Source organism: Magnolia sinica, chromosome 8 (genome assembly GCF_029962835.1).
Source record: "Magnolia sinica isolate HGM2019 chromosome 8, MsV1, whole genome shotgun sequence".
Lineage (NCBI taxonomy): Eukaryota > Viridiplantae > Streptophyta > Magnoliopsida > Magnoliales > Magnoliaceae > Magnolia > Magnolia sinica.
In genome coordinates this window covers 55,191,854-55,214,353 of record NC_080580.1, presented here as the reverse complement: position 1 = coordinate 55,214,353, position 22,500 = coordinate 55,191,854, and the positions used below count along the sequence as shown (strand labels likewise).

Sequence of the window (22,500 nt, the reverse complement as noted above, 5' to 3'; positions counted from 1 at the left end):
GGCAGTGTCCTGATGGACAAGGCCTTTCTTATGAAAGTTCCACCCATGTGGATCTCAGTTAGTGAGTAACCTACCCAAAGTAACCCAATAGTTCCTCCTCAAGAGGTTTGCTTAGTAGTTGTAGTAAGACACGTCAGGACTCTAACAGTTGAATTTGGCTTTCTTTCAGTGACCCAAACCATTTATTTAATAGGGGTCCCCTTCGATGGGGGATGCTTGAAAAAACTTTCAGGTTGAGGTGTCTTTCATGTTCAAAGCACAAGTGCCAAATTACCGAAGGTTGAAATAATCTAATTGAGATCTTTTATTTGTTATCATTTCAACATACAGAGGGAGAATCATCATATAAATGGTTAGTGGGATCATTAGAAGATGACCCCATCTTCAAAGGCTAATGTCCCAACATATCATATTGCAATGCACGGGATGTATTCAAGCCAACCACCCTCCTAAAACAACCCTACTAGAGTCATGTGCCTAGGTATGCAGGGAGTGTACCTACCATCACCTGGGTTATACTTTCATGAGATCCAAACCGTTCATTTGGTATGCCGCCTTTCATTCACCATGAAACCCATAAATCATGGTGATTCAAAACCAGGGTAGGTGACACCATAGGAAACAATTGGGATGGAACACCCATCGTTAGTTTTGTGTAGAGCCCGTTGTGGTTTCTATATTTCATCTAGTCTGTTCATCAAAGCATTCCCCAAAAATCACTCTTATTCCAAAACTCAGGTGGGCCATAATATATGACTTTAGAGGTTTTAGGTATAATTCCCCATGGGATGGTCCAGTTGAGTGTTGAATTACCCTGATTTTGGGTTAAGGCCAAACAAGGGGTGTTATACCTAATGGACAAGGTGAATCTCATGCACGTAAAGTCATTACCCTTATAGAACTGTAGGCACGCTATCTGCATACCTTTGCAAGTCAGGCAAGGGTTTTCGCTCCCAAAACCTATCCTTCTTGCCCATCCAATGGCTCAAGTTGAGGCTAAAGGAGAGAAGTTTTTGTTCTCTAATGCCCCACAGGTGTGGGGCCATACACATTTACACGTGGGTGCCATCCAATGGCTCAAGTTGATCCCACAAGTAGAGAAGTTTTTGTTCTTAAATTCCCTACGCGCGTGGAGCTGTACACATTCACATGTGGGTACACGTGTCACAATGTTACACTTGTGAGATTTGAGCGGCACACGGACTCAAACTCTCCTGAATGAAACCCTTCCTAATGAGCTCATCTACCTGCTTCTTCAACTTTGTATGCTCTGCAGGGTTCATTTGATAATGAGGAATGTTTCGTAGAGTCGACTCAGGGAAAAGATCAATGGCATGCTGAATGTCTCTCATGGGTGGAAGCTCATCCGGTAAATCCTCAGGAAAAACATCACTAAACTCCTTTAGTATCGGACTCACCTCGGGTGACAACTCTACACTTACCTTGGGTGTAGCCTCTCTAGCCATGAGGGTGTACACCATTGAATTCACCTTAGACTCCCGCTCAAATTCTTTGGTGTTTAATATGTGGAGAGACTTGGGCAATGTAATCCTCATCTTTATCCCAATGTTCGAAATATCGATACTATCGGCCGATATTATCGTTATACGCCCCCTAGCGAGACGAAACTCGTCCGATAACCCCTGGAAGATACCAAAAAACCCAAAATCCAGATATCACACGATATATTGTGCGATATCGCGCTATATATCATCGATATCGCACTATATTTTGCGATATTGCTGTTATTATCATCTTTCTCGTGTTTTATTAAGGGATTTATCAAATTTGATGCCTAATTACCAAAAAAATTTGAAAAAATAAAATAATAAAAGAGAAAGGCTTTCAATCCAAGTAAGAGAGGGGATTTTGGTACCGGATCGCTTGATCGAAAGTATAATTTGGTGGGCCATGATTGACAGCGGCGCGCTGTGCAAAAAAATCTCAAATTTCCCGTTTTTTTCTTCGAACGGATGATATATTGAAATTGTAACGGTGATTTTGGCGACAAATCAGCAAAAATCCTGGAGTTTTGGAGTTTCGGTGAGAGATTTTGGGGTTTTGGAACCCACTTATTTGAAAAATGGCTTCGGAAGCCCTTTTACAGGGAAGCCACCACCATCCTAGCTTGTGTGGGTACGTGTCGTGCGAAAACGAGCGTTGACGCTACTCGTGCTTTGAGTTGTACGAAAGGTTCAAACAACATCAAAGTTACATGGGCCCCACAATGATGTATTGATCATATCTACACTATTCATCCATTTGGGGAGATCATTTTAGATCTTGATACCAAAAATGAGTAATTTCCAAGGCTTAAGTGGACCACGCCACAAATAGCAGTGGGGACAATGATTCTCACCGTTAAAACATTCGTAGGGCCCACTGTGATGTTTACTTTCCATCCAATTTGTTTATAAGGTCACACGGACCTGGATGAAGAGAAAAAACAAATGTCATATTCATCCAAATTTTCTGTGATCCTCAAAAGGTTTCAATGGCTGGCATTTAATCCCCCATTGATTTTTACAGTGTGGTCCACTTTATTTTTTGATGAGTCTTATTTTTCAGCTCAAGACTTAGTACGAGCTCACCAAGTGGATGGATGGTTTGGATATAACTCATACCTCATGATGGGACCCACAGAACTTGGTGACGTCAACACATAGCTAGTGGTGGTGTGTGGTACACCAGCCAATCCGCTGCCCTTTTACCCTAAGAGGTGGACGGTCCTGTTGGGGGCTTTGTGGGTTCCACCTTGATGCCATATGTTTTATCTGTACCGTCCATCTATTTTGGATGATCAATTTAGGGCATGAGTTGAAAAATGAGTTAGATGCACATTTCAGGTGGAGCACGCTAAAAAAAGCGGTGATTTAACGGTTAAAATTAAAAACTTCTTTGGCCAATGGTAAATTTTATTTGCTATGTAACCACTTTTTAGGGCCCGCTAATTTATCACATAAGATCTGGACGAACAAAAAACTAAATATCAGCTTGACTGAAACTTTTGTGGCCCCTAAAATTTTTTAATGGTGGCCATTGAACAACCCTTATTTTGTGTGGTGTGGTCCGCCTCAATTTTGAATTTATCTCATTTTTTAGCCCACGCCCTAAAATCATTTGCCAAAATGAATTGACGGTGTAGATACACCTTATTACATCAATGTAGCCCTATGGTCAGGGTCTCACTTAGTGCCATAGTTAGCCACCATTCGAGGAAGCGGTTTGTGTAGTGGGCGTGGATTCTGGGAAGCTAACTAAACTCTTTTCGGCTTACCTCGATGTATGTATTGCATATCCACGTTGTACAGTTGTTTGGGCTGCTTATTTCATGGCATGGTCCCAAAAAATTAAGTAGATACAAGTTTCAAGTGGACTACACTACAAGAAATAGTGGTCAATGATCTCCCACCATTAACTTCCTAGGGTCCACCGTAATGGTTATTAACCATCCGACCTATTGAATTTGCCTTATTGGATCTGCTTTATTTTTTGGATAATGTCCTAAAATGATATGGAAAAACGGATGGACGATGTGGATATTGAATATAGTTGTCTTAGTTCAATCCGACAGCGCATAGCTTAGGACCCTATACAAAGGAAACCTATTATGTGTACTTCTTTTTTGAGACTTTATGATTTAAAAGTGTGCATTAAGGTCTTTTTTAATAATCCCTGAAGCTTCATTGAAAAATTCAACCATTTTCTCAATGTTTCCCAATGTTTCCCAAAAAGTGCGATAAATTATGCATTACAAACGATATATCCTGTGCGATCACCGATGTGTATCTTTATCCTGAAGGTGCGATACATTGCGCGATACCGATATTTCGAACACCGCTTTATCCTCAAATGACATTCCCACAGAAAGAGCAAACTCTAATAGTGCATCTTTGATTTTTTGAGGGTTTTTACAATTGTCTAGGATGGAGCAACCGTTAGAGGATCCCTCCTCGGAGGGTGAAAACTGAGGTAGAAGAGATTGAGCAGATGTGCTAGCAATTGTTGGAACAAGGTAACGTCCAGAAGGTGGTTGTTGAGGTGGTAAGGAGGAGGAGAGGGAAGAGGAAGAAGGGCCTCCGAATGGAAAGGTTTGAGAGCAGATTGCAAAGAGGGCTAGGAATGGGGACAGGAAGTTGTCGGAGATGCGAGTGGTAGTTGATCGATAGCTGAGGCACTAGTAGGTCGAGGAGAGAAGGGGGGAGAATGGAGTCCTGAGAGGGTTGAGTTGTGAGGGCGAATTGGAATAAAAATGTGGATAGTATTGGAGGGGACACCTGTTGCAATGGGAAGGATTCGTGGGGGAAGGGCGTCAAGAAGCTGAAAAGATGGATGCTGTTGCATTGAAAGCTCAGGTCGAAGTGGCGCAAGGCTAGGCTCGTCACAGGAACTGAGGGTCTGTTTACAATACTTGAATTGAGGCATATCTTCAGGAGAGGGAGCCACGTCACTGGCTGAAAGAGAGATTATATGTTGGGACTCGAACAAGTCGGTGTGAAGATCCTCAGTACTCATTTCTGAATCTGTTTTGCTATTGAAGCAGTCAGAATTGTCTGAAAAGGATCCTCGAGAAGTAGCACGTGTCGCGATGAGAGAGTCGTTTCCAGAGGCGATATTAGTGGCCGCTTCCAAATCTCAAGAGTTAGGGCGAGGGGAAGGCGGGAGAAATCTGTGTTCGACATGTGGGTCATTGAACCTGTAACCATCAATGGATGGATAGATGGAGGTAGCATGAGAGCTTTTGATAGGGGGCTCTGGCGTGTTCGTCTCGAGGTCCTCCAGTCTGCAGTTGACCATCGGAAGCGAATTTTTGATCTGTGTTAGGAGCTTGCTGATACGGCCTCCTTGATTGGGTATCCAAAGAGCCCGGGCAAAGCTAAGGGATCGGTTCTATCATGGATTCCTTGGGCCGAGTTGGAAAGCTCGATTCCTTATCGTGGTTAACTGCCAAAGGAGGCAAAATCGGGTCCTGCCTGATAGAACATGGATTGGATGGATACGGGTCCCTTTCTCAACGATTGGGCCTAGGATCTGGACCCATTGCCAGATCTTTCATTGGTCTGCCGGAGCATTGGAGAAACCGCAATCCTTCTTCTTGTATTATCTTTGATTGAGGTGAGACTCCAAGGAATTTGACTTGGCTGCTTAGGGAGAGACAAGGAGTCGCATAGATGGAATCCTCTACTTGCACTTCGATATTGAAAAAGGAATCTCCTACCTCCACCGGGATGCAAGAGATTTTTGGACCGTTCTTGTTTAATTTAATATGAATTTTAGTGAATCGTAACTCCCATTCAGATTCTGTTACCGGGTTAAACTAAGTAATTTATCCAATACATGAACGCACCAATGAGAGGAATTGAAGATTCCAAAGCTTAAGCGGTATCAAACAAAAATGATACTGGTTGATAATGAAGCCGAAACATGAGAACTCCCCCCATTTACAAATGGAGACCACCTGCCCATCCTTGTATTCAGGGTCCATCTGAGGATGTGGTCGAAGTTAGATTGAGGGGGAAGCGGGCATATCCGAGCAGCTTCACACCTCCCGCCCTGACATGACAGTGGTTATGGAGCCAACCTTGGATATCCGTTAAGGTGGCCTCTTCCCAAATAGTGAGCACCAAACTGTTTTTCTAGGAGGCTGCAGCTTCCTCAACTACCGAGCAGTCGACCATGATTTTGGGGCCAATGGGGGAGGAGATAATTTGAACCTTGTCGAACTTTACCATCTCCGAAGATAGAGGTGGGAATTGAAAGTATGATCCTTTAACAACTTCAAAGAACGATCGCCCATCCATTCTATTTCGGGAGCTAGATCAAGGGAAGGGAGGGTGGGCCTCGGAACCAAGGTATTCAAAATCGGTTACGTAACGGTAACAGTTATGACTGTAACGACCGATATAGGGGCCGTAACGGCCGTTATGACCTGTATCATAATGGTAACAGTGGTGGCTGTTACGGCCACTGTTACGGTTTTGGAATACCTTGCCTGGAACCGAAGGCCGACCGAGAGGAGACCTCAACAGTGACGGAGACCGTCTTCGTATGATGGACATGCTCGAATTTTGTGAACTATACTGGGTGATGGTTGCATCCTTAGTGATCCTTGTTTTCTAGGCATGACAATCTCCATAATCCTTCCCATTTTGCAAAAAACGCGGGACATCATATGTTCATCCTAGTCCTTCGGGATATTGGATACAAAAAGGGTGGATAGCTTGTAAACCTTGAAACTGGTGGGTTTTTGGTTGATGGGGCTGATCGCTTCCTGGTAACAATAGTCCATCCACCGTTAGTCTGAATCGACTCACGTGATGGGCCTTTTCCCAGGATGCCCTTATGATCTCCTTGTAAATGGAAAGAGAGTATTCTCCCATCGGCTCGACGGTTATCGACTGTTGTTCGAATCCTGCAGTGAGTGTTGGATGGCCGCTGGTTCGGGGATTCACTTCTTTTCCAATGACAATTGAGTGGGTTTACTACCGCATCCAGAACCTCCATTTATTCCATGTGCCATTGATTCTTGCATTCTTTAATATGTTCTGCGACAATCGTACCTTCGCCATGTGGTCCTTCAAGGAGGATTTTGTCATCCAAGCAGATCCGATGCTCTACATCTAGTCATTTATCCTGCTCAATCCTCTGAGCATCCCATTGTTTCTCCACTTCTTTCTGCGCTTTAGATGTATCTCTTTCCTGACGAGACAAAATCTTTGAGTGTCCCTTCTCCACGCCCTCTTCGACGCCCTCTTATATTCTCCCTTAGCCTATTTTCCTCTGAGCATGCCTTCACCATTCTGCGTATCATTCATCACACCCTTCCAGGGTATCTCACAGACTTCCCGCTTGAGAGACAAAAGCAACAGAGGTATGGTCATATTTTAAGAGCTTGGGTGTATGAAATCACATGTTAACTCGTAGTTGCTTAGAATCCCTTTTTTGTTTTTTAAACTTTCAAGGGCTCCTATGTACCCATTAACCATAATTGTTTGTTGTTACTTTCTAAAATTCTTTTTTCCCTGTACTTGCATCATTGCGCCTAAATCCTAGCAACTAAATTACAGAGAAACATGTTCGATCCTCCGTCACAGTGGTATAGCAGATTAGTTGTGTTTCTTTATGAATATGTAAACTAGTTCGTTCTATTGCTAAAGTCTTTGCCAACAAGTCATTATAGTTTGATGATATTAAGTCCTGTGTAACTTAATTTCCATCTAGTCTAGATATGTTTATTGTGCTAATGGATCATCAAATTCAAATTCTAGGCTTGCTGGTGCCGTATGGATTCCATATCAGAACCACTTCTTTGTGTTTTACAAATTGACACTTTGACAGTCTACAACACTTCTGGTGAGTAACGGAGTTAATTTTTCCTTCTCTTTCCATTTTTTAAAGGAAAAGTTGCTTCTCGATATGGTTGTGCATCACTTGTACTACTTGTTCGTTTTCGTTTCCTATTGAGTTCACATGAAACCTCTTTGCAACACTGTTTTACATACTCATACCATTATTCTTGCAGTTTACATCTAGACTTTGGTTTTTTAGGAAATTATCTTTGGCTCTTTGCATGTACAGACTTTAGCTTATAGCATCTGTTAGATGATGTCTTATATAAACCTTGAACTACTTTTTTTTTTTTTGTTGTTTTTTGGATAATGATACAGTAGGTAATTGAAATTTTTGCAGGCGAAGTCATATGCATTCCACTTCCTCATCCTATAGCATCAATATGGCCTCTTCCATTTGGTTTACTCCTTCAAAGGGCAACTGATGGGACTCGTCCTGCCTATTTACCATTTTCATCATCAAGCCCACTACTAAATGCACGTGATTTATCTCGTCCAAATAGAGAACATGCATCCAGTCAATACAATTTGAGTGCATTCAGTTCATCTAGTCATAATGTTGTGGGGGATGCATCTACCATGTCGTCACATTTAATTTTGAAGCACCCACTGGAAGAGCCGCAGGTATATGAATGACGAGTTCTTTCTGTCACTGAGGTTTTTCTGACTTATGATTTTGTCCTTCATTTTTGTTATCAAGTTGCATACTATGCAATACATTTTACTCGTTCTATTACTTCGTTTAGAATTAGTTTCTTGAATTGCTTATTGTCATTGATTAGGCTTATCTTACTTGTCTCTGTTTTTTGTTTTTTACTGCATATGCATTAAAATTCATTGCCAAATTATGCACACTTGTTTGTCTCTGTATTTTTTTTTTTTTTTTAATGTCGTGGATGTTTCTGAGCTTCACTGATGCATATAGAGTCAGTAAAATCTGTTACTTTTGGTTAATTTCTTGTTGAGATGGTTATGTGCGGCGAAGAGTGGAGTCAGCTCTTGTAAGGAGGGGAACATTGATATGGGTTTATGTGACTGAAAAGATGACTTAAAAGCCTAAGTTAAAAGGAAAAAAAAATCCAATATGACTTGGTAACCCCTGAGTTTATTGGTTTCAGAGCCGACCAAGATGAGACGGCCCCCCAGTACATTTGAAACCCCTGACTCCAACTCACCCCGTATCGAGATGAGTTCACCGGGCTCATGGTGATGGAGGTGAGTTGGGAAAGGTCTCTTTTGCAAGTTGTAAATGCAGGTCGGCTTAGCAAAAAAGGTAGGGGGCTAGGCTCCTCTTTTAGTTTAAGCACCATTTTCAAAATGGTGGTGATTCATCCTCATCACACATTTGACAATGATATTCAGCTGTACAGACCATCCATATTGTTAGTGGATCGTTGATGGAACATAACTCTAAAATCACATTGATCAAGCAATCCCGTCCAGTTATTAATGGCTATGAAATGGATGGTTAAAATTAAAATAGCGAGCAGGCAAATTTGAAGGGTAATAATGTGTTTAAGCTTATTTCCTTTTCCATTTATTTAAAAACAAAACGGAAGCATAAAACCGAGGAATGCTCTCTCTATGACACATGTGGCCACGTGGGACTGCTTGTGTGAGCATGTGGGACCCACCCCCGCCCTCTTTTGATTCCTATGTAAGAGGTCCTGGTTGCACCAATGTGGCACTCATCATTGAGCATGAATTGGCCAAATTCTTCTAGGAAGTCTACAAGATGCCAATGATAATTTGCCTTCTTACTCTCCAACTGAACATTGTTTAAAATAATCTTTTTAAATAAACCTAATTGTTGGCCACCAAATTTAGTTGAAGGAAACGAAATGGAGGTGTTCTCCATGTTTTAGACACAATACTGTTTGCCAATTGTGTGGAACCAAATTAATGCATCCAGAACAACACTTGATGACCAAAGATCTAGGCCATCCAACCTTCCATATTGGCTTGATCAAGGATTTGGGAAATCGATAGCCTTATGATTGATTTAGACCCAAATCAATTGTCTTGGATTGTGTGGTTCCACAATAAAATAGGTTTTATTATTCAATTAGTTGTTAGCAGTGCTTTAAATAGTGCATAGCGTATTGCGTAGCTTTCAGCCCCATATAGCGTGTAGCGTAAGCAACTCGATACTTCTAATTTTTTTAGTAAAAATAGGAAAAATATGATAAATAGTAAGGATACATATTAAAAAATGCCAAAAATAAAAATGAAAAGTGCCTAAAAATGCTTCATTTTGCAAGTAAAAGCAAGCCAATCCACTTATATTTAAACCAAATCAAATCACCATCACATCAATAACTTTCCAGCAAATTACTTCAATTAATAATGTCCAATACAACTCGAGTTTAAGCTCCATTATAAAATCCCACAGGTTTAGAGTATTAAGTACAAAACAAATGTCACATTCCTCGAAGTCTCAATTCTCAAATTTAGCACTAAATATACTAGGCTCTAGACTTTAGATTCCAGAGGTCATCGTTATCATCGTTTTCCTCGTCCATTTGTCACCAGATTTAGGCCTTTCATCATTGGCATCCACATCTACATTGTTCACTTCATGAATAGTCTTGCCCATATCTCCTTCCTTTGCTATAGGAGTAAAAATTTGTCTCATAGAACCACCTATTCATAAAAGAAAGAGATTCATTGGTTTTTTTTTGTGCAAAATGTTCTTAAAAAACTTTATCTTAGAAGTTGGAAACTATAACTAGAAGCACTTGCTTAAATTGACAGCCTTTCTTTTATAAGTTTTATTGGGGGACAAGGAGTTGAACTTGAACCACTAGATATTGGAAGTGGTGCATTGTTGCTGGCTAGATCATCAAAATCCGGAATAGTTGCAATAACACTAATATCAAATGCCATGTTTTAATCTTCAAGCCACAATGCATCAATTGGGGGAACATGGTCTTCTTTCTCAGTAATCCACTCATCATCTGAAGCGTGTGGCCAACTAATATAGGATCCATTGCGGCCCTCTTGTTCATACTTCTTTCCCTCAATTTTATATTATACATCCCATATACTAGAGAGTTTATCTTTTGTTGCTTTGGGCGATTTCTCCTTTTCGTGTGAATCTGCCATTATCATATGATGATTTATGTCAATTATCAAAGACTTTCTAATGTACTAATTAATAAATTTAAAACAATGAAGAGTAGAAGAATCACCCGCTCGAAAGTACTCCAATTTCTCTCACAGCAAGAAGCATTGAATGTGAGGCTTAAAACCCGGACTTTAAATAGCTTAAATTGAAATGTTCTATCTCCAAAGCGTGCCCACCAATCAGCTACACAAATTAATAAGATATTAATGAAATGCTTTCACCAATTATAGAAATATTATATCCATGAAATGGAAATATAAATCACTTGGGGAACGCTTCATCATAGTATCAATTGCTAATCAAGAGTGAAAATCCCCTCTTCTAAAGTCATGTTCATTCAAATGAATATTAACATCATCGTGTTCATTGCTTTTGGAGATCATCCTATTCATGCACTCCAAGAACCTTCTTTTTATCTCAGGGTGTGTAGAGTACTTATCCGAGTATCGTATCTAATGATTAAAATATTACCCAACTGCATGTAGAGGACACTAAAGTTGAGGAGTCCATCTCTCATCTATTTTCTTCCAAATTGGAACACATCTCTTCTTTACATTATTGCAATTCAATTTAATCTTCTCCTTTGCTGAGTCCATCAATTCATAAATAAAGCCCATTGCTGGCCTCTCTTTTGAATCTACTTCTCTCAAAACACTTCCTAAAGGCATTGCGCTCTTAACGCATAGCACAACATGCGACCAAAACTTTGGATCAAACATTATGATGGCTTGTACCCTTATTCCTTCTATTTTTTAGCCCAAGAACATGAACGCTATTGCCTAAAATGCAAACATGGCGTACGCTGTTGCAAAGAGTGTCACCGTCGGCCGTAGAGGCTCATTATTATTCGTGAAGCTTCTCATCTTGCCGATGACAATACCATGCCCAAAATATACTCGATCACTGTTTTTGCCTTTTTAAGCATTTCAGAATACTTTTTTATTTTTCCAATATACTCTAACATTAGATATATGCAGTGTGCAACACATGGGAGTCCAATATATCTTTTTTCTTTTCGCCATCAGCTTTTTACCGGCGGTCACATAGCTCAAATGATTATCTGTGATAACTTGAACAACATTTTCTTCTCCGATCTCTTCCACCATATCATCAAGATATTTAAACAAACAAATTTCCGTCTGTTATTGAATTCGAAGCATAAATAGATTTGTAAAACATCGTTCCAACCGGACTATTTATCAAAAACTTTTTTTTTTCATCAGTACAACCATCATCTCATGCATAGAGGGTGGCTTTTGAAAGAAGCCCTCTTTGAAACCCCTTAAAGTATATATATATATATATATATATATATAGATGTAGTTATATGAGTTTCATACCATGTATTACACGGCATAAGCCCTCAGCCACACATGTGGAGGCCCGTATATTAATGGTTAAGATTGTCTAAACTGGTTAAATGAATAGATTTTAACCATCTACCATAGGACTCACTATTTGGATGATCTGGATTGGTCAACATATTGCCATGTGTGAGGAGGATAGGCCACTGCCATTTTGACATAAATGGCTTAAACTCACAGGAATGCAAACTGTTTTCATTTCTTAAAACAACCAAACATGTGCTACACGCTACACCTACGTAGCACACGCAACACCCCTTGTAGCATATGCCATGGGAAATATGCAATTTTCATACGCTACGTAGCATTTTTGCTACGCTATGCTACGTAGCGTGCACAACATGCTACGCTACAGTGCTATTCAAAACATTGGTTGTTAGAGTAGTGGTGGCCTGCATAACAAGTTTCCTTGAGTATTTTTGTCACTTATTTATAAGACCCTTTCATGTATCAAACAATTTCTGAATGACACGAAATTGGTCTGGTTTGAAAGCCCATTGAGTTAGCTTTCAGATGAGCTACGATTTTGTGATTCTGATACTGTTTCCGTGATTTATTGCCAATTTACATAGATCCTATATTATGCTTGCGATAGGATTTGAGAGCATTTTGGTAATTTTTGATATTTTAGTGAAGTAGATGGTTGCGATTAGCAGTGTCAGATGGTTAGGATTGTATTAGGGTTTCTCTTGCTTTAAGAAAGAGTATATATACTAGTAAAGACACTTTTCTGAATGGTTATGAGGGAATAGAAAGTTATTTTCTGGGGTTATAGCATGTGTCGCATCCCTTTTGGCATGTACTGCCTACAGTAGAAGAACAGCAGGGAATTATTGTGATTACTAGTATAGCGTCTAGTAGACTGTTTGTTTTCAACGAGTCCATGCATTTTTATTTTTTATTGCATTAGTGAAGAAATTTTGTGCTTTGATCTTAGAAAAAAAAGGTATGTATTGTGATTCTCCCATTTCATTTGGTTGTGTCACAATTGAGGGTTGGAATTCTTTGTTTGCATTATATCTTGTTTAATTTGAATACTGTGGCAGGTAGTTTTTGTCAATGAAAACGGCGAGTTAAGTTCCATGAAGGATTTTGATGAAAGAATAATATGGACTAGTGACACTATTCCACTCATGGCATCATATCATAAAGGTTTCTTTGAACTTCCTCATGATCAACTCTATTTGGTTCAACACCTTCATGCATTCTTCATATTTGTGCTTTCTGTGGCAGGCAAGATGCAGCATTCAGTGTGGTTTGTTGAAAATGTTAATTCTGATCTTGAAGCATCCAGCACATCTGCAACAATGGATGCAGTTGCTGCAGAAGTGTTATGTAAGCAGTTCTTTTTGCGGAGAATATGGCAGGGAAAATGCACCCAGTCTGCTGCTAGTAAGGTGTTAGTTTACTAGCTGATAGTTCTAAAGTCGCATACACTTTTAACAGTTGATACCAGTGTTTTGTACTCGTCTCCTTTGTCACAAATAAGTGAAGTTCCTGATGTATTCATTCGTGTGCTATTTCAGGTTCTTAGTTGAATACGCCTGATTTGGAAAGCTTCAATTTCCTTATTAATTGCTGAAGATCTAAGTCTCAATTTTTGTTGTTTTCTTTGTGTAGAGCAATATCGAATGTTTCTACAAATAAACATTACACATCATGGACTATTGGTTTGTATTTATTATTTTTATTAAGATTGAGGGATGGAACTTCATGTTCTCTAGTCTTGCTTGTCTTTGGTCCTTGTTAGCATCTGAATGATAAACTGCATAAAACATTGTATGGGGCAAGGTATTAAATATGGTTATGTAATAGCCATTAAGGAAAAAGGGCCTATATGGCCATTACGATACGGGCTGTAATGGTAATGGCAGTGGTTGTTACAACCACTATTACTGTCAATGAATACCTTGATATGGCGTTAGTACGATTGTATAGGTTAGCATAGCCATCTGATATGCATGATGTTGTTATGCAACCTGGAAATGATATTTCTCCTCTCTAGATTTCAGGAGAGGGCAATTGCTAACACAAAGCAATACCCCAATTCTAAACAGCCATGCAGAAATTTTTTTGTGTTATGTAGGTGTATATGCGTGTGGGCCTATGACTAAGCCCACAAATACACACACCTGGGCGTTAGTGTTATGGGCCTCAGTCTTAGCCTTTTGCCCATTTTCTCTTTGTTTTATGCTTTCCTTATTTGCCCCCTAGTCTTTATTTAGTTTTTCCTTCATGATAACAACATGTGTAATTGTACCTTCCCTCGTATTATTATATATAAGATAGGGCTGGACATCCCAGCTCTATCTGTTCTCTTTCTCTCATATTCACTCTTCCTCTCTTTCTCAGATTCTCTCCTCCTCCTTCTCTGACATGGTATCAGAGCCTAAGTGCTCCTAGGGCTCTTTCCTTCTTTCTTTCTTTCTTTCTTGCTTGCTTTCCTCCTCATTCGTCTTCTTAATCCTATATGTTTTATTATTCTAATCTTTCTAACCAATAGTTCCTTCCCTACACATTCATCTTTTCTTTTTTGTTTATTCTTTTCTTCTTTTCCCTTCACCCTTGATGTTTTCCTTCCATCCCTTCGTAATCTTATTTCCTTTTTGTTTCCTTATTTCTTCTTTTCCCCTTCACCCTTTTTTCCTCTACTTTTTTTCTTTTCTCTTTTTTTTGGGACTGCGCACTTGAATCACGTGTTGTTGGATTTGAAGCCGCTTCACTGATCAACCAAAGTTTTTGGTGATCCGGTTGATGCGTTGTCAAATTTGAAGCCTCTACGGTATGCAGTTGAAGTCTTCGCCAATATTTTTTTTGGGTTGAAGATGTTCCTGGGGTTGAAGATGTTCCTGGAAATTCTTATTCAATTCCTTTTTCTGAAGGATTTGCTGTTTTTTCCTAAATGGTTGGAGGTCCCTGGATAGGTTTGGCATATTTTTTGAGTCGTTTTTCTCTAGATTTTCAACATCCAGTCTCCAGTAGTAGAAGTTTGTTGACTAATTTTTGGGCTTCTTTTCTGATCTATTTATCTAGCCATAAGGCCCGTCCTCTCCTCCTTGGTTCTCTCACAATTTTTTGATATATATATATATATATATAGCTTCTTTATTGACTTTTGAGGTAGTTGGTCCTGTTAACTTTAAGATGCAATGATTAATCATTCATTTTGAAAATCCTGGTTTGCAAATTACCACTTAAACTTAAGCCTAACAATTATCTTCAATTGTCGAAAGCTGTTGAGATGTCTATTGGAGGAAAAAAAAGTTTGGGTATATAGATAGCAATATCACAGAACTTCAATTGTCTGATCCTTCATATGGAGACTGGAAATCAAACTTATTTGGCTTTTCTTGGCTTCTGAATTCGATGGAACCGAAAGTTAGCGAATGCTTTTTTTTTTTTTTTTTTGTTATCTACTGCTCTTGAGATCTAATAGATTAACCGTGAACTGTTGCAGATCAGAATACTATGGCTCGGATTTATAATATTTATTAGGTGATTGGAAATCTAAGATAGGGAGAGCGATCGATGTTTGACTACTATGTGAGATGCGTGGTTTGTGCTAGGAGTTATCATTTTTGGATGATCGTCATTTTGTGTGTTCCATAAATGCAGAGGCATATACGAAGAGCATTGAGAAGAAAATAATTTTTGAGTTATTGGCAGGTCTTAATACAAAGTTTGAACTAGTTTGCACCTAGATTCTTGGTTCACCCTCTTTACCCTCACTTAATAGTGTTTGTGCACTATTGGTGCGTGATGAGAAGTGTTGCACTGCTAAGGCGTCAACTATGGTTGAAAAATCTGCTTTAATGACAAAATTTTGAAACTTTGATAATGCTACTATAGGTCATGTTTTTAGGGTTAGGAAGAGGAGGACGTGATGGTGGCCATGGTCGTATCTGTGGTATTGGTCGTAGTCGTGGCATCGATCGATTATTTACTCACTGTGCTTGATGGGGACATCATGCGCACACGCGCACGCACGCTGCCCACACGCGCATGCACGCCACCCCTCCTACGCATGTATGTACGAAGGAGGGCCCTGTCGTCGATCCGGCTCGATGACGACGTTCCCGGAGGGCCTCCTAGTTAGAAGATGGAGTTTTGGTTCAAGAGAGTTGGCCTGATAATCAAGTAAAGCCCATCATGGGATCTCATGATCAAGGCCCACTAGTCGGATTGATTTCATATTTTAGGTTTTGAGTATTTATGTTATTTAGAACATCATGAACACTTTAGATTTCTTTGATTAGTTTTTATTTTGGTTTACTTCATCGCCAAGTAATAGGTTGTGCACATGACGTGAGTTTTGGGATATATAGGGTTTTCCCATAAATAGGCACCCCTTGTAGTTCTTTTTTTTTTCATTGAAGTTGAATAAAAATTCCTGTGTGTTTTTCTGCTCTCTGAGTTTTTGAGTTGTGGAAAAATTCAAGTGGGTGCGAAGTCCTCCCTTTTCGAAGGGCTAACTACTGTGGTGCGAAGCCACGTTTATCCCAATCCGCCCCTCCATCTTATTTCATCCATTCCACGACCATCCTCGCTTCAAATCCGTTTGTTTTGCAGCTGTTCGTCTCTCTACAACCAATTTCTAGAATTTGGCCCTGCAGGAGGGTTGAAACTTCGATGGAGCACTGTGTCTTGGCCGTACGTCGGATCGTCACAAAACTTGGAGGGTTTGGAGACCTCCCCTGGCCAACCAAGGCCAAGGAGTCTGTTTTGGGAAACGGGCCCCGCTCGCACGTGCGGCCAGGCTCATGCGCATGTGCACCAAGCCCTGCCGCTGTCCGCACGCGTGTACGTTTGTTGATTCAGGTTTTTCCTTCTTATTTCCTCTCTTTTATACCAATTTTCATAAACCCTAGCCCTAGATTGCATTATTCCTAATTTATTTGCCTATTTTCTCACCCTAGGGTTCCTGGAATTGAAATTGGGGAACCCCTTGGATTATGGACTGATTACTATGCATGTGTGGCTGATTTCTATTTCCCTTTGAGCATCGTTTGGTCCATAATTTTATTGATCCAGTCCTAGCTTGTGTAGGCCTTGACCTGTGCAGATTCCCCTTTACTTGAATGTTTGAGGTTTTTTTTTTTTTTTTTTTGTGTGTGGGATGTGGAATTATTATGTGATTGTTCTGAATTAGTATGATCTAAGCCTGAAATCTTGCATATCATATTTAAATTTCATGTCCTGCATCAGTGCTAGATAGGGATGTACTATGGATTATCATTAGGTTCTTCATGGTAAACCTTTGGGCCGAGCTGCTAACTTTGTAGCTTCAGATGGCAGAGATTCTCATACTACTACTGGGGACACAATTCCTTACTCTACTTCACTTGCGGTTCAATCGGTTGGTGACATTGTTCATCTCTCAAAATCTGAGTATGATGCTTTGCTAGGAGATGCCATTTTGAATAAGGCTTCCTCATCCACTTCCTTGGTTCAGACAGGTGATACATCCATTACTGTTCATACTACCTCTGTGTCAAACCCATTTGCCATTGATTCAGGGGTTACTGATCATGTGACAGGTGCATTTGGTTATTTTTCTTCATCGTTGTGTTTTTTAGGATTTGAAGATGAAGAAATTGCTTGGTGGTGACATGAGAAGGATGGTTTATACCTTTGTCATTTAAATGCTTCAAGTGAGTGTCTAAGAATTCAGAAGGAAGGCTTTATCATGGTTTATACCTTTGTCATTTAAATGTTTCACGTGAGTGTCTTAGAGTTCAGAAGGAAGACTTCATCTCTGGCATTGTAGGTTTGGTCATCCTTTACCAACATCCGTCGACTTTAGTTGATGCATGATGTGTGATTTAACTATTTGGATGTGGAGGTTATTAACAAAATAATCGAGGTAAATCAAATAAGATAACGTGCTATTCTACCAAGATTAAAAGAGTACCAAAGAGGCAATAAAATTTAGATTTATGTTAAAATCACAATCCCACACAAGCATGAATCATTTAAGCATGAAAACCTTAGGTCCCATGAGAGATTGGAACTCTCACACTTAACATAGGCATAGGTCATGTTTAATGGGCAGATTTGGCGCAATTCAAGGGTTAGGAAATTGGGGAAATAAAATTTGGTTTTTAGATTTGGGGAAATTAGGTTTGGGGATTTGAGGATTTGGGAATTTAGGATTAGGGAATTAGGGATTTAGGGTTAGGGTTTCAAAGGAGAAACAAAAGGCGAAAGGGATTGGGAATGCCGATGGTAAGGAGAGCCGTATGAGTGAGTCCGTATGGTCGTACGGACAGTGTGGTACGGTCGGGTATGTCTGCATAATTGTACGATTAGAGGGAGGGTGTAAATGGGATGTTTTGGGATGGGTTAGGTCGCAGGTATAAGGTTTGGAAGAAAGAAAAACAAAGATGGGAATGGGGATTGTCTATTGTTGGTGAAGGAAGAAGAGAGATAGAGAGAATGAAAAAGAGAATGAAGAGGGTGATCCTTTTGATGGAAGAAAAATGAGGAGAAAGGTAGTTTGGATTTACTCCTTGGCTTCATGCTAAATCAATCCACCCATTCACAAGATGTTTTTACTTCATCACATAGTAAGAAAAGAGATTTTTAATTTTATTTATTTCACATGCTTGCAATGAGGCTAGGGCTAGACGTCCAAGCCTTGAATAGTCTTAGAAAAGTCTTTTTACAAAAAGACGCTCTTAGGAAAGATTTTTCAAAGAAACCCCCTAATATCTAAAATATGTCACATGACACAATAAAACATAAACCTGCTAATCTTTAGCTATGAATAATCAACAAAACATAAAATATGATAATCCAACGCTCATGATCAAAGTGATCATTTTGATGATCGAAGTATCCACACAATCCAACGGTTTGATCGTCGTGTCCTCGCGATCCAATGATGAAGATTCCTCAACTAAGTAGCCCACATGCATCTTCCTAGTGTAGGGTCATCGAAGATGCACAATCATGCATGTGGGGTCTTCAAGTCCTCAGTGGGCCCACCTGGGCCCATGAACAAGTCATCGAGCTAAAGTGATGGCTGGGCCGATCTCCTCCTCCTCTGGTACCCTCTTAATGGTCGGATGTCCTCATCATTAGTAATGTTAAAAATTTGAAGTGTGGGGCTCGTGTTTTAGCTTTTTTTTTTTTCAAAAAGATTCTCAAAATTTCATTGATATGGAGAAACTGAGCGGGGGGCTCAGGCCATAAAAAGGGCGTAAGACCCCCTGTTGTACAAGGCATTCACATTCAGGAGGCCCACCCTAGGGGGCCCTCCTATCATATAAAGGAAAAATCAGGAAAAAGCTAAGAGAATCGGATCGCCCCTAATCCTGTCCTATCTAGGACCAGCTCTCCTCTAGCGGATAGAGGGAGGTCGGAGGCCGAATGGAAGATCCCGGTCTGCTGGTTTGAGCTGCCCCATCGAGCTAGGTAGTCCTCAACGGAGTTAGCTTCTCTAGGGATGTGCTTGATTGAAATGACAACGAGGTTCTAAGGGCTTAAAACTGGTTTTTCCAATAGTATGCATTCCAAGGAGGGTTCCCTGCTGTGGAGAAAAGGCCAACCACGACCAGGCAGTCGCTTTCCACCTCGACGTAGGAAAGGCCCATATCCTTGCAAAAATTGAGGCCGTCAATAACCGCCTTCGCCTCCGCCTGAAAACTCGATCCCATGCCATAGCCCTTTGAGAAGGCAAACTTAAAGGCGCCCTTATCATCTCTACAGACGCCTCCACTCCCGGAGGGACCTGGGTTACCCCTTGACGAGCCATCCACATTAAGTTTCACCCAACCCCTAGGTGGTTTGATCCATTTTACCAAGGGCAATGAGGGAGGGGAACTTCTCCCTGGACCAGCCGAAGGTCAACAACCCCTTCCCTATCTTCCTGGGATTTACACGCCGGAAGGGGATATGCATTGGACAGGTGGAACAACCAGGACCTGACCTGGCAGATGGCGTGGGAGACGCTGGAGCGGGAGTCTTCAAATCGACGCTTGTTTTTGGCCTTCCAGATTTCCCAATGGTGGGCTCGTGTTTTAGCTAAACACCATAAATCTATTTATTTGCTTGTGGAGAAATGTTCCAGTAGAATTTTTTCTTTTGTTCATTTGGATGTTTGGAGTCCAGTTCCTATTGTTTCTAATGGATTTAAATACTCTGTCTCATTTATTGATGATTCATCTTGTATGACATGTATTTCTTTGATAAAATCTAAAGATGAGGTTAGCTCTATTTTCAAAGTTTTTCATAGTTGGGTAAAAAGTCAATTTAATGCGAGTATTGGTACTCTTCATATTGATATTGAAAAGAATACATTTCTCATATTATGATATCTTATCTTTAGGAGCATGGTATTAACTCTCAGACCATATGTGCATATATCCCACAACAAAATGGCGTCGCTGAAAGGAAGAATATATATCTTCTAGTTGGAATTTATGTTATTAAATTTTTTTAGTTAGATGTTTTTTTATATTTTTTTTATATTTTAATTTTTTATTTACAGCCTACTATTTAATAAATCATCTTCCCACAAAAGTTCTTGCTAGAAAGTCACCCATTCGGTATTTTTTGGACTTTTATTCAATCTTTTGCATTTCCTTGTGTATCTGTTGGCATGTATTTTATGTTTATAACACTGATCATCTTAGAAACAAATTGTCAAATAGAGTTGTGAAATGCATTTTCTTGGAACATTCGTCATCACAGAAGGGGTATAAATGTCTTGATCCTCTTACTAAAAGGTTTTATAACTTCTTTTTTTTTTTTTTAATTTTTATTTTTAAAGGTGTTATAACTTATGTCTCTTTGGATGTTAAATTTTTGGAAGATACTCCATACATTTCTGATAGAAAGGGGGAGGCACATTCTATGGCTCTTCCTGTTCCTGTTATTGGGTTTGATAAGATAGTGTTCATGTCTTTTGAACTTGGCAATGCTAGAAATAAGGTTGCTATTGATTCCACTAAGTCAAACTTGAATGTATGTGAATGAAGGATGCTTGTAAACCCTTTATTTTTCACGACACCACGAAGCATGTACCTTCAACTACAAGTACTGATAGCGTTTTTACTTGATTGCTATTTATGGTGATACTTAGAACCTGCCTTAGGTTTACCCCTTGCTGTAGAAAAGGCAAAAAGACAGTGTACCTCTCATCCTATTCAGAGGTTTATTTCCTATCATTCTTTGTCCCCTCAGCATCAATTGTTTGTTTCGACTATTGAGTGTTCTTCATCCACCATTCCTATAAATGTTAAGGAAACTCTTACTTCTCCACTGTGGCGCCGAGCTATGGAGGAAGAGATGATAGCTCTTGGAAAGAATCATACATGTATCTTGAAGGAATATATGTAATTGTTTTATGCTTTTTCTCATTTGCCCCTTAGCCTTTCTTTAGTATTTCCTTCATAATAAGGGCATATATGTAATTGTACCTTACCTCATATTATTATAAATTAGATAGGGCTGGGCATTCCAGCTCTATGTGCTCTCTCTCTCTCTCTCTCAAATTCCCTCTTCGTCTCTTTGTCAAATTCTCTCCTCCTCTGACATATTAGAACTTTTAAGTAGTTAAAACAACACAAGAACAACCAGTCTAACAACACTATCTTTGATTGTTGCATGAGCATTTTACTGATGACCTGTAAAAATCAAAATTTCGAATGGTGCTTACTGGTGTATATGAGGGAAACGATTTGAAACCTCATGGGTTATAATATAGTTGAAGACACCCTAAGCAATCTTTATTGTTCTTTTATGTTCATTCCAATACACTGAAAGAAATCCATTTGTACTTGTACAAGGGGAATAGAAATGGATAGGTTGGACAAACTGAAAACAAAATTCTTCCACTTTCCATATTTAGAACATTATCCAAATTCCTCCTACAATATCCCCACAAAGTTGTTGACCCAATCATGAAAAAGCTACATGGGAAAGACGTGTTAGGAAGGAAACATTATTTAGCTTTATGTCTTTTCAATTGCATGATGGAACTTTAATATTGGTGATGAAAGTTCTTACTGGAAGATAGTCTAGCCATTTATCTGCTTGCTAACTTGGATCTGAAAAAAAGAAATTTGAGGAAAAATGTATGGAATTGGAGTCTGGAGATGAAGATCTTGATAGTCTTTAGCTAAGCGCTGATTGGATCCTAGTACTATGATGGAATACAATATAATGTGTACAACATATAGCCAGAGCATCTGTTCTCCAACTTTGAACTGTCTAGTGTGGTGGATGGTGAAATTTGGATGAATTAATAGTTGACTGGTTGAAGAATGTGGACTATTTAGTAGATCTGTCTGTACAATCTGTCGCATTATTGTTCATGGAAAATACAAGATGACTTTAATTTAGGAGAAACTACATGATCTCGAACCGACAATATGTGCTAGTATCCTTGGGTTCTCAGTTTGTACTAGTGAGGGGCATTGATTGGGCATCTAGACCATAAACTAAACAGCCCATTGATATGGACCACACCAAAGAATCTCCATGATAGTACAATTGTAACACTTTGGCAGTTAAATAGACGATTAAGAAACAAGGTTTAGCTATGGTCCATATTTAAGAAAAAAAGGGCCCAATATTGGATGGTTAGGATATTCCAGCCTAGGGAATATTAGGGCATGGGTCCATCCAAGGTGGAGCACCTCATTCAATGGTTTGA

The 22,500-nt window shown here is 39.7% G+C and overlaps 1 protein-coding gene across 4 annotated transcripts in view; it reads left to right on the top strand.

Annotated features, from left to right (window-relative positions):
- LOC131253331 (anaphase-promoting complex subunit 1) overlaps positions 1-22,500 on the top strand; it is a 206,160-nt gene that overhangs the window by 9,322 nt on the left and 174,338 nt on the right. For all 4 annotated transcript variants that reach the window (XM_058254294.1, XM_058254292.1, XM_058254295.1 and 1 more), the window contains exons 3-6: positions 7,269-7,353; positions 7,690-7,973; positions 12,887-12,992; positions 13,074-13,237. In XM_058254294.1, coding sequence (XP_058110277.1) covers positions 7,269-7,353; positions 7,690-7,973; positions 12,887-12,992; positions 13,074-13,237 — 639 coding nt within the window. The remainder of the gene's footprint in view (positions 1-7,268; positions 7,354-7,689; positions 7,974-12,886; positions 12,993-13,073; positions 13,238-22,500) is intronic.